General features: G+C 38.7%; 1 protein-coding gene across 2 annotated transcripts in view; it reads right to left on the reverse strand.

The window, feature by feature from the left end:
* Positions 1-13,193, reverse strand: part of ADAMTSL1 (ADAMTS like 1) — a 1,105,223-nt gene that overhangs the window by 409,451 nt on the left and 682,579 nt on the right. For both annotated transcript variants that reach the window (XM_018051922.1, XM_005683638.3), the window contains one exon: positions 2,339-2,384. In XM_018051922.1, coding sequence (XP_017907411.1) covers positions 2,339-2,384 — 46 coding nt within the window. The remainder of the gene's footprint in view (positions 1-2,338; positions 2,385-13,193) is intronic.

Here is a 13,193-nt window from a genome sequence, read left to right on the forward strand (position 1 = left end):
CAGCAACATGGATGGACCTAGAGAGTACCAAATTAAGTAAAGTAAGTCAGACAGAGAAACACAAATATTGTATGATATTGCTTATATGTGGACTCCACTGTCCATTTTTGGCGGGCATCTCAGTATTGCCAGACTAAGACCTAACACACTCTGGACCACGTTCTCTGTAAGAGCAAGTTCTCTAACCTCAGTCGAACCCCCTCTGCTATAACAATGTGGTCTTCAAAAGTCTTCTATATCTTCAATTTGTGTCTTTCTCAATTTGTGTCCTTTCCCTCTATCAAGATCCCTTCTCCTCTTGTCACGCAATGTTGGCTTTGGGACCTGTGGCATCAAGAATACTCTTACCTGCAAATATCATCAAGTTCGCCTTCCAGATCAAACTCATCTCTCAGGGCTCTCTTATTTAAACAAACAAAACAAAACAAAGCAACACATCTTCCCACCCTTCTGTGGTTCTACAAATGATGGAGTGCCTCTGTTAACACTTTATAAGAACAACAGACCTATAGATTCCATTTCTTTATTAATATGCTTTATGTGCTGCCGTCTTGATTTCATTCCTGATACACTAGCGTAACTACTTCTGGCCTGGAGAATTCCATGGACAGAGGAGCCTGGGGTTACAAAGAACTGGACACGACTGACTGACTTTCACTTTTACTTTTCTCTCAAATCTCTCAGTGTTCACACTTTTGATACTGACATTCACCATTCTTCTAGAAGACCAGCACTCCCTTTGCATTCAACAAATATCTACTGTATGCTTAACATATATATAAGTTCTAGGCACTGGGGATGTAAGGGTGGACAAGGTAAACGAGGCTCTATCTATGCTTAAGGAATTTACATTCCAGAGTTGGGGAACAGAACACATAAATAAGTACTCAAATAAGATAGGGACTTCTCTGGTGGCCCAGTGGTTAAAAGTCCATCAGTCAATGCAGGGGACATGGGTTTGGTCCCTGGTTGGGGAACTAAGATCCCACATTCCTAGGGGCAACTAAGCTCATACACCACAATTAAAGAAGCCCACACTCTGCAAAAAAGAGCTTGCACAGTCCAAAAAAAAAAAAAGCTAAATATGATTGATTGACTACTGTGAGAGTTGGGGCCAAGCAATGGGACAACTATATGAGATAAAGTAGTCAAGGAAACCTCTTTGAAGAGGTGGCATTTGAGCAGAGATCAGAATAAGGAAGATGCCCATCATGCAAACATCAAAAAAACTAACATCTTTAAGAAAGTGATTCAGAAGCACTAGAGCTCTAAACATGCACGTAAAACATTCCTTCACTCCCACTACGACTCATCACTCTAATTAAATCACTTGGGAAGTCTTACAGAGTGACTTTAATTTTGATGTCTCATATCTATTTCCTCCTGTTTTCAGCCTCATTACTTCTTGTTCTCTACTTGTTTCCTGTTCCAGTGCATCCCTCACATCATTACAGCATTAAACTTCCCAAAGTGGAATTCTACTCTCACTCCACAACCTCTGGTGACCCTCCATTAGTCACTGAAGGAAAATAAACTTGGAAGCTTAATATTCAAATCTCTTTATGGTGTAACCTCAAAATAGCTTTCAATTCTTCTCTTCCATACTGCTAAGCACAATCCTATTTAAATTCGTGCTCAGAACACACCTTCAATATTCCTGTCTCCAAAGTTGCCTGTTATGTTTCCTCCACTTGGACTGGCTATCATCCCCTCCCACCTAGTCTGGGCCAATCACAGCCTTCCTAGGCTTCTCAGTCCTACGTCAAATCACCTCCTTCTGGAAGGTCCTTCAGATTTCCCTCTGCTTTTAACCCACAAGAATGTAATCCCTTTCTTTCTACATTTGTCAGCATCTGTCTTCTCTTGCTACATCCCTTACCATAACACAGATGTTTTAAGATAGCAACCACATGCTATTGATCTTTGTAGTAGTTCAGTGCCTCACATACAGTTGGTATTGAACAGTATTTGTTAAACGAATGAATTTATCAAATCTGAGTTTGATGAACTGATGTTTATTTCATGATTCCCAAGTGGTTTCCCTTTTCTCATTTATTGCTTTCAAGAGACCTAGATGTGAAGCCAGAAAGCAGAGAGGAAACACAGTTCTTATTTTTAAATAGTGTAGTTAGTTTCAATCTGGCCAAGTGATTAAAAGTTTGTCTTGAGGAACGTTAAAATTACCTATTTTTTAATGTATATAATCCATATACCATGAAATAAATAACTCTTGGTAATATACTAATTAGTTGATATCTGCTCAGGATACATGAGACTGCTTAGCATTATTCAGGGCTTAAAAAATGCATTATCACAATCATAGAAGGTTAATGCTTACCACATTACTGCATGTTCTATATCGGATATTTCTTCCCTCACAGCTCCTGGGGGAAAGGAGAAAAAAAAACAACAACTCATTACCACCAATGAAAGGCCCCACATTTCAATGGTTCTCTTAGAAAATCAATTTCCTCTTTAATACCAGTTTATACTCTTTATTTATATTCTTATGCGCCTCTGTTTTCTTTTGAGTATGCCCTGGTAGGAGTTACTATCAAATACTAAATAGACTCTTGAGAGTCCCTTGGACTGCAAGGAGATCCAACCAGTCCATTCTGAAGGAGATCAACTCTGGGATTTCTTTGGAAGGAATGCTAAAGCTGAAGCTACAGTACTTTGGCTACCTCATGCGAAGAGTTGACTCATTGGAAAAGACTTTGATGCTGGGAGGGATTGGGGGCAGGAGAAGAAGGGGACGACAGAGGATGAGATGGCTGGATGGCATCACTGACTCAATGGACGTGAGTCTGAGTGAACTCCGGGAGATGGTGATGGACAGGGAGGCCTGGCGTGCTGTGATTCATGGGGTCGCAAGGAGTCGGACACGACTGAGCGACTGAACTGAACTGAAAGAAGCTGAATACGCAAATTGACTTCTCCATTAGACTTGAAACTAAGTATTAATTTTGCTTCAAAAGTTGTCAAAATAAGTATAGCAAGTTCCCTAAATATGAACCTTCAAGTTGAACATGTGCAAAGATGTGAACGTGAGTTCACACAGCCAATCATGTAAGTTAGTTCATGGGTCTGGTGCACACTGCCACATGTGTGAATCCTTTACAAGTGGTTGTGCTTTTGTGTACTTAACTGTATGGTACTGTATAGAGTACAGTACCACAATATCTTTATTTCAAGCCCAGGATGTCAGGAAGCATAAAAACAGCAGAGATGTAGCTGGTACTGCTAAGAAGCACCAGGAATTGGAGACCCAGAGAAAGGATAAAGAGAAACAAGAGGAACAAGAAGTAATTGAAGAACCAGAAGAGAGTCATGATGGAGTAAATGGCAAAGGGATTTTCTTTTTTCTTTTTTTTAACTTTATTTTACTTTACAATACTGTATTCGTTTTGCCATACATTGACATGAACCCACCACGGGTGTACATGCGTTCCCAAACATGAACCCCCCTCCCACCTCCCTCCCCATAACATCTCTCTGGGTCATCACCGTGCACCAGCCCCAAGCATGCTGTATCCTGCGTCGGACATAGACTGGCGATTCGATTCTTACATGATAGTATACATGTTACAATGCCATTCTCCCAAATCATCCCACCCTCTCCCTCTCCCTCAGAGTCCAAAAGTCCGTTATACACATCTGTGTCTTTTTTCCTGTCTTGCATACAGGGTCGTCATTGCCATCTTTCCAAATTCCATATGTATGTGTTAGTATACTGTATTGGTGTTTTTCTTTCTGGCTTACTTCACTCTGTATAATCGGCTCCAGTTTCATCCATCTCATCAGAACTGATTCAAATGAATTCTTTTTAATGGCTGAGTAATACTCCATTGTGTATATGTACCACAGCTTTCTTATCCATTCATCTGCTGATGGACATCTAGGTTGTTTCCATGTCCTGGCTATTATAAACAGTGCTGCGATGAACATTCGGGTACATGTGTCTCTTTCAATTCTGGTTTCCTCGGTGTGTATAAGGAAAATATAAGCAAAGTGAAAAGACAGCCCTCGGAATGGGAGAAAATAATAGCAAATGAAGCAACTGACAAACAACTAATCTAAAAAATATACAAGCAACTCCTGCAGCTCAATTCCAGAAAAATAAACAACCCAATCAAAAAATGGGCCAAAGAACTAAATAGACATTTCTCCAAAGAAGACATACGGATGGCTAACAAACACACGAAAAGATGCTCAACATCACTCATTATTAGAGAAATGCAAATCAAAACCACAATGAGGTACCACTTCACACCAGTCAGAATGGCTGCGATCCAAAAATCTGCAAGCAATAAATGCTGGAGAGGGTGTGGAGAAAAGGGAACCCTCCTACACTGTTGGTGGGAATGCAAACTAGTACAGCCACTTTGGAGAACAGTGTGGAGGTTCCTTAAAAAATTGCAAATAGGGATTTTCTTTATTTGAGGAGGCACTGGTAGTCTTTCGAGGCACAGGACTGGAACATAGAATGATATACAAAGGTTGCAGCAGCCATTCAGAATGCAATCCAGTGCTACTGTGTCATCTATGATGAGAAAAAGAGAACTAATGTCCAGACATCACTGGATTCTTCTTTCAAGAGGATAGACAGAACTGAATCCAGCAAAGAATCAGAACTGGTGCCACCAATGTCAGGCATGACTGAAACTGCAGCTTTCCCTCCATCTCCTATTACTGACGACCCTTCAGCTCTCCTGTCTCCCACCTCTTCTCCCTCCTCCGGTCAGTAACTCTCCTTGCCTGTTCAGTAGATGCCAGGCCCTGTATGCTGCCTGTTGTACTGTGCTATTATACTTTTCAAGGTACTGCACTGTAAGATTAGAAACTTTTTATTTCTTGTGGTTTTTTTTTGTGTATTATGTGTGCAAAGTATTATAAACCTATTATTGGATAGTACTATATAGTCAATTGTGTTAGTTGGGCACTTAAGCTGACTTTGTTTGGCTTATGAACAAATTGGAGTTATGAATGTGCTCTCGGAACAGAACTTACTTATATGTAGGGGACTTACTGTACTTATTTGTTGCTGTTTAGTCACTAAGTTGTGTCCAACTCTTTGTACCACCAAGGACTGTAGCCTGCCAGGCTCCTCTGTCCAAAGGATTTCCCAGGCAAAAACACAGTGGGTTGCTATTTCCTTCTTCAGGGGATCTTTCCAACCCAGGGATCAAACCCACATCTCCTGCATTGACAGGTAAATTCTGAGCCACTAGGGAAGTCCACTGTATTTACAGTGAGTTTGTATTTAATCTAATTTTAATGTAAGACTTCCTGAAAAATATTAATGTTAATTATTTCTTAATATCTCAATTATTTCTGATACAAAATTAAAGATAAATTTCACTAATATGATCGATCTCAGATCTTGATATGATAAAACATTCAATGTATTTCTTAAAATTACATATTTAAGGACACAAAAAGTTATAATTCTTAAAGCAATAGTTTCAGTGCTAAAGTACATGCTCATTGTAGAGGTTTTAGAAAAGAAAGATGACCCCAAAGAAAAACATTCTACACTCCCATAGTTGTCTCATGTAAAGATAATAACTGTTATTTTGATATATTAATTTCTTTCCAGTTCAGAGGAAATAACAGTACTTCTACAATTTTATAGCCTGCTTTGTTTCCACTTAAATTTTTTGAAGATATTTCTCATACTACTAAGTAACTTTAAAAACATCATTTTGAGAGCTACATACTATTCCATCAAATGGTGTAACTTGTGAAATCATTCCTTAGTTTCTTGTTATTTAAGTAATTTCCAACACAGAGGTTGATAAATGATAGTGTGATAAATCATGTCCATGTATGTTTTATCCAAGTTTCTGCCTATGTCTTTAGAAAAGATAAGTTTCTAAAAGTGGAATTATGACACTAAAAGAAATGAACTTTTATAAGGCTCTTGATAAATATAGCCAAATTGTATTCCATAAAGGCTGTACTACTACATACTCTCACCAGCAATACAAGGGAGTTTCCATTTTACTGAACTCTTGTGAACAGAAACAATCAATTTTTGATGAACCATTCAATGATAGCATAAGAACAGCAGTAATCTGCTCGTTTCAAAATAAGTCACACTTAAAAATAAAAGTAAAATATAATATGAAATTCTGAGAGAATGATTATACTAATAATAAATAACTATGGAACTCCAGGTACATTTCTGAGGTTGTTTTGTACATTAGAACCCTAGAAGACAGGGTACTATCATTAGATCCATTTTATGGATGAGATCATGGAAGCTTAGGGAGCTTGAGTAACTTGCCAAAATCACACAACTAGTAAATAGTAGAGCTGAGATTTGAAACTGAGCCATTCAGACCTTACACACATAACTGATGCTTCACTATCCCAATTTACTTGTTTGTTCAACACACATCTACTGAACTTCTATTATGAGGTGGGCAATGTAATTACTTCTGGGAATACAAAGAAGGATGAGTATGACTTAGTCTTCCCTATTAAGAAAATTATTCATACAATTCTGACTTGGTGTAAGAAATGCTAGATAGTATTCGTGTTAGGTCTTCAGAACACTATAAAAAAGAAAATGTCATCTGAAAATATGATTGCTGTTGTTCAGTTGCTCAGTTGTGTCTGACTCTTTGCAACCCCATGGACTGCAGCATGCCAGGTTTCCCTGTTCTTCACCATCTCCCAGAGTCTGCTCAAACTCATGTCCATTGAGTCAGTGATGCCATCCAATCATCTCAATCTGTGTAGTCCCCTTTTCCTCCTGCATTCCATCTTTCCCAGCATCATGGTCTTTTCCAATGAGTCAGCTCTTCGCAACATGGGGCCAAAGTATTGAAGCTTCAGCTTTAGCATCAGTCGTTCCAATGAATATTCAAGGTTGATTTCCTTTAGGACTGACTGGTTTGATCTCCTTGCTGTGCAAGGAATTCATAAGAGTCTTCTCCAGCACCATAGTTTGAAAGCATCAACTCTTTGGCACTCAGCCTTTGGGTAAAATACAATTACCCAAAGGTTATCTTAGAGAGGTAGAAAGGTCCTAGGCTTGAAGACTTGACTATAACCAGACTGACTATATTAATAGACACTCAACAACAGAATGGGACCAAGGAAAGACAACGCTGGCCAGAATCATAGGAAAAAGGAGAATGGAAGAGATACTAGGTTGTCAGTGCCCTGCCCAACAATGGCCCAGGCTAATGTCCAATGATCCTCTTGGTCCCCTTAGCTAGGTTGTTGCCATCACAGTACAGATGCCTCCTACCAACCTACCTGATGCCAGTGAGTTTTTTGCTTATTCCAGAAATATCCCTCATTATAATACTATGTTGATCAAGCCATTTGCCAAGAGCAGTCTTTTTTATATGACTGCTAAGAGGCAGAGGGGCTGGATATGTTGCGGTGGGTATGGTTCATGTTATGGACATGTAAGTAAATAAATCATTTTCGTTTTAAGTGAATAAATTAGCATTTTAATTAAATATTAATCTCACAGGCCAAGTCACTGTGAGTCTACCTCCAAGAGAAGGACCTGTTCTTTGTGTGATTGCTAAAAATATATCAGGTTTCTGAGTTTAAAAAGATGAGAGCTAGGCTACAGCTTATGATAAATTTTACATGGTAATTAATTCTGTGACCTGGAGGTCTTTGGTAGCATGCCATGTAGACATCAGTATTGGCTGAATGTGGTATGTTTCTTGATTTTGAAATTCCTGGAGTATATGTGACATAGTGTAGTGGTCAAAAGTAACCACTTTGAAAACAGTCTCCTTTCTGAAATCCTGCCCCATTCCTTAGTTTCTATACCTCAGTTCTGTCATCTGTAAAATGGAATAATAATACTTACCTCCTGAGATTATTATGAGAAACCACCGACTTAATATTTGTAAAGCAGTTCAAACAGCGCTTCACATACAGAAGCATTATGTAGACATTTAACAAAGGAATTGTGTAAAAGATGTAAGAATATAATAGATATTAAAAGAGATGAAGGATACGTGGAGAAGAAACCAAAGGCAAAGATGCAGAAGAATGAAAAGATACGGTGTGTTTCTACATTTTCAAGAAGTCATGGAATTTTGGGTGTATACAGGGAATTGCAGGAGATAAAAATGCCTTCTAGCCATGAACTTTGCAGTAGGTAAAGGGGACCCACTCAGGCAGTTAAAACAAAGGAGATCCAATGATGATTTCTTGCTTGTGAACTCTGGCATTAATCATGAAGACTTTAAAATGCTGTTTTTCACCCTCCTTTTATTTTCCTAGCCTTATCTCCCTGAAAGGAATAATGGAAACACATCTGAACTAGGAGTTTGATGATATGTGTCATAGATTTTGCTCTTTCCCTTGCATCAGCCCCTCAGATTTTGTTTCCTCATCTGTCAGCTGGATATCACTGGATCTGGAAATGCCCCTGCCTAAGGTTGTGATGCTTTTGAACTGTGGTGTTGGAGAAGACTCTTGAGAGTCCCTTGGACTGCAAGGGGATCCAACCAGTCCATTCTGAAGGAGATCAGTCCAGGGATTTCTTTGGAAGGAATGATGCTGAAGATGAAACTCCAGTACTTTGGCCAACTCATGTGAAGAGTTGACTCATTGGAAAAGACTCTGATGCTGGGAGGAACTGGGGGCAGGAGGACAAGGGGACAACAGAGGATGAGATGGCTGGATGGTATCACGGACTCGATGGACGTGAGTCTGAGTGAACTCCGGGAGCTGGGGATGGACAGGGAGGCCTGGTGTGCTGCAATTCATGGGGTTGCAAAGAGTTGGACACGACTGAGCGACTGAACTGAACTGAACTAATAATGATTTGCAAATAATTTAATTCTGCTGCTAAATTAAGTCTTCCTTTTACTGTATTGTATTACTTTCTGAGTGAGAGATTATTTGAGTGAAATATGGTATTAAACCCTGGAGAAGAAAATGGCAACCCACTCGATTATTTTTGCCTGGGAAATCCCACGGACAGAGGAGCCTGGTGGGCTACATGTCATTGGGTCGCAAAGAGTCGGACACGACTGAAAGACTAAACAACAATGATATTGAAGCAGTAATGTTTGAGTTTGGAAAAGTCTTTATTATTAGAAGACACTACCAAGTTGTGGACAATAATACTAATACTAACCTCTACTATATGTAGACTGAGTGCTATAAATACCTGGTTCAGTAGTAGGTATTCTGTGCACATTATCTCTACCTCTTCCATCAACTGGAAGGTTTTATCACTCCCACTTAACAGGTGAGAAAAGTGAGGCTGAGAAAGGCTAGGAGGCTGAAAACCATAAACATAAAAAGAGAGAACTAGGGATTGGAACTCAGGTTTGCCTAAAGCCAAAGTATATAAAACAATAATAATACAAAAGGAACAAGATATACTTAAGATGTGTAAAATACTAACAGTAGATCAAATATGGGAGGCTGAGCTGAGGAGTTCACTGCATCTTATTTTCCACATCAGTGTATCACCTGCTTCTCAATTCTGAGAAATCCAGCGAGTAAATGACATCTAGATACATTCTGTAGATTTGGAACATCTCTAAGAGAACCACACTCCTCAGTAAAATTTAGTGTGAAAGAACTTCAGTGAAAAAAACCTGAAGTTTTTAAAAGTTCAAGTTTAATAAATTTGAATACAAATTTTACTTAACAAAGTGACTATTTCACCACAAGGATTTTAATTTTTGCCAAGCATGAATTTCTTCATCCAAGGCATTTATCTGGGCACAAAAGCCTCATGTGAGAATTATTCAGTAAAAAATATTTTCTTCCCTTTTAAAACTTCTTTAAAAAATAGTCTGTTAATATAAAACAGCTGAATGATTTTCTTCACATTTTAACAAAATAAAATTCACCTCTGGAAAGGAAAACAAGCATTAGAAATTTCAGTCCAAAATGGTTTCTGAGGAAAGTTATAGGCCATCAATAACAAATGATTTAAGTAAATGTGCCTGCTCAATGCAAACTATGAAATAGTTACAGGACTGTATTTAGTGAGTTAAGTACTGGACCAATTAATGAATCAGAAACTTTCAAGTATAAAAGAACAAAATATAAAAAATATATATATTGAAACCAAATTTGAACAGAGATTTCCTTATTGATACCAGCACTTCACTCCTAACCAGTCATTTATTAATTTTGACTTAAGTTCCTTTTCTCAATTACAAGCTATTATTTGTGAATTACTCAAACTTTAATTCACTTATAATGAGATTAGTATGGGTTTGAAGAATACTTTATCGGTCTCCAATTAACACATAACAAACCATCCAAACTCTTCCAATACTTAAAATCCTGATGTTATCCTAGTTTCAATTACCATAATTTAACAATCTTAGAAGAGATGACTTGCCATAGAAAATTAAAAAGCTCCCTTTCTAGGCTTTAGCCATCTGTTGGCTTCTTTCATCCCTGCTTACTTAAGTCTTTAAAAGAGGAAGGTATATTTGATTTATCCCTCATTAAGAATTTTTAAAATCTGATAAAATACATTGATTTAAATTACAAATTCTTCTCATCTCTTCTCTAAGCAAACAGATTCTTCTGATGAAATAACCAGATTCATCCTTGGTGTTAGTGTATCATTTCAAGAAAATCTGGTAATTATGTACTTTCAATACCAGAGTTCTTAAGGACAATAACACTTATATTAGGCTCGTGAAGCTTTGCCTTTGATTACCTAAAACCAAAGAGTGCCGTTAAGTAAGAACATGTTATTGTATTTCTCTGAGTACTTCCTGCCTTTCAAATATGGACTCATGGGCAGAGAATTTCGAAATAAGAGTGTTCATCTGCTTATCTCTCTTTCTTTTCTAATCATCCAAAAGAAAACCATGTGCTCTTTACAAGAGAACAGGCCTAAAACCATATCAGCAACTCACACCAGGAAGACTCTGTGTCCTTTAGACTGCGGGTCTGAAAATAACCATGATTTGGACAAGACCAACAGTTTGAGAGCCCCAGCCAGGGCTTCATGGAGTACTAGAGTACTGCTTTCCTCCTTCACTTCAAGTGAAACTTTCAGTGTTTATGGGAGCCAGAGAGCAGGAGGGGGTCCCCTAGGAGCCAGTTAAAATACTTCTCCATTTCTGGGGCTTTTTACAAAGACCTCAAGAGGAATAACAAATTCTGAGAACACCCAAGAGAACCAAGTGCAAATGCACTGTTGGGCTGCTTTTCACGTTCCACAGACACATTATCATAAGAGTTTCTTTTGGGAATTGACACTTGATACCAATGAACTTGACCATTAAAAAAGAAGTTATATGAACCTGTGGACACTGTGTGTAATGCTATCCTCAGATGCTCACTATCCTAATGCTTGGGTCAAGCTGGATGCAGAAAGCCTAGGGACTAGAACTGGAGGTGCATGCACCGCAGATGGTTAGCAGTGGTCTTGCTTTGCACGAGGGAGAAAAGGAGTTAGAAGACATGTCATCCCTGTGACTCTCCTAAATCTCAAGTTCTCATTTTGCCCTTAGATCTCTTTGTCTCACTCTTGTGCTTAAAAAAGTCATTCTTTAATGTTCTGTGTTTTATTCTATGTTTAAAACAGAATATAATGCAAACTAGTACAGCCACAATGGAGAACAGTGTGGAGATTCCTTAAAAAATTGCAAATAGAGCTGCCTTATGACCCAGCAATCCCACTTATGGGCATACACACCAAGGAAACCAGAATTGAAAGAGACACATGTACTCCAATGTTCATCGCAGCACTGTTTATAATAGCCAGGACATGGAAACAACCTAGATGTCCATCAGCAGATGAACGGATAAGAAAGCTGTGGTACATATACACAATGGAGTATTACTCAGCCGTTAAAAAGAATTCATTTGAATCAGTTCTGATGAGATGGATGAAACTGGAGCTGATTATACAGAGTGAAGTAAGCCAGAAAGAAAAACACCAATACAGTATACTAACACATATATATGGAATTTAGAAAGATGGCAATGACGACCCTGTATGCAAGACGGCAAAAAAGACACAGATGTGTATAACGGACTTTTGGACTCTGAGGGAGAGGGAGAGGGTGGGATGATTTGGGAGAATGGCATTGTAACATGTATACTATCATGTAAGAATCGAATCGCCAGTCTATGTCTGACGCAGGATACAGCATGCTTGGGGCTGGTGCATGGGGATGACCCACAGAGATGTTATGGGGAGGGAGGTGGGAAGGGGGTTCATGTTTGGGAATGCATGTAAGAATTAAAGATTTTAAAATTAAAAAAACAAAACAAAACAAAACAGAATATATTTCATGAGAATCAAATGAGCCTTGTTTATGTAGAAACTTCTGTGACACTTGGACCAAATAGAAGTCAATTCAACACCGTCCTTTCTTCAAAAATATCTCTATAAAAACACACTAATCTAGAGCCAGACATCCTGGAATTTGAAGTCAAGTGGGCCTTAGAAAGCATCACTACGAACTAGTGGAGGTGATGGAATTCCAGTTGAGCTGTTTCAAATCCTGAAAGATGATGCTGTGAAAGTGCTGCGCTCAATATGCCATCAAATTTGGAAAACTCAGCAGTGGCCACAGGACTGGAAAAGGTCAGTTTTCACTCCAATCCCTAAAAAAGGCAATGCCAAAGAATGCTCAAACTACCGCACAATTGCACTCATCTCACACACTAGTAAAGTAATGCTCAAAATCCTCCAAGCCAGGCTTCAGCAATACGTGAACCGTGAACTCCCTGATGTTCAAGCTCGTTTCAGTAAAGGCAGAGGAACCAGAGATCAAATTGCCAACATCCACTAGATCATGGAAAAAGCAAGAGAGTTCCAGAAAAACATCTATTTCTGCTTTATTGACTATGTCAAAGCCTTTGACTGTGTGGACCACAATAAACTATGGAAAATTCTGAAAGAGATGGGAATACCAGACCACTTAACCTGCTTCTTTAGAAATCTGTATACAGGTCAGGAAGCAACAGTTAGAACTGGACATGGAACAACAGATTGGTTCCAAATAGGAAAAGGAGTACATCAAGGCTGTATATTGTCACCCTGCTTATTTAACTTCTATGCAGAGTACATCATGAGAAACGCTGGACTGGAAGAAACACAAGCTGGAATCAAGATTTCCGGGAGAAATATCAATAACCTCAGATATGCAGATGACACCACCCTTATGGCAGAAAGTGAAGAGGAGCTAAAAAGCCTCTTGATGAAAGTAAAAGAG

Source organism: Capra hircus, chromosome 8 (genome assembly GCF_001704415.2).
Source record: "Capra hircus breed San Clemente chromosome 8, ASM170441v1, whole genome shotgun sequence".
In the NCBI taxonomy this organism is placed as follows: Eukaryota; Metazoa; Chordata; class Mammalia; order Artiodactyla; family Bovidae; genus Capra; species Capra hircus.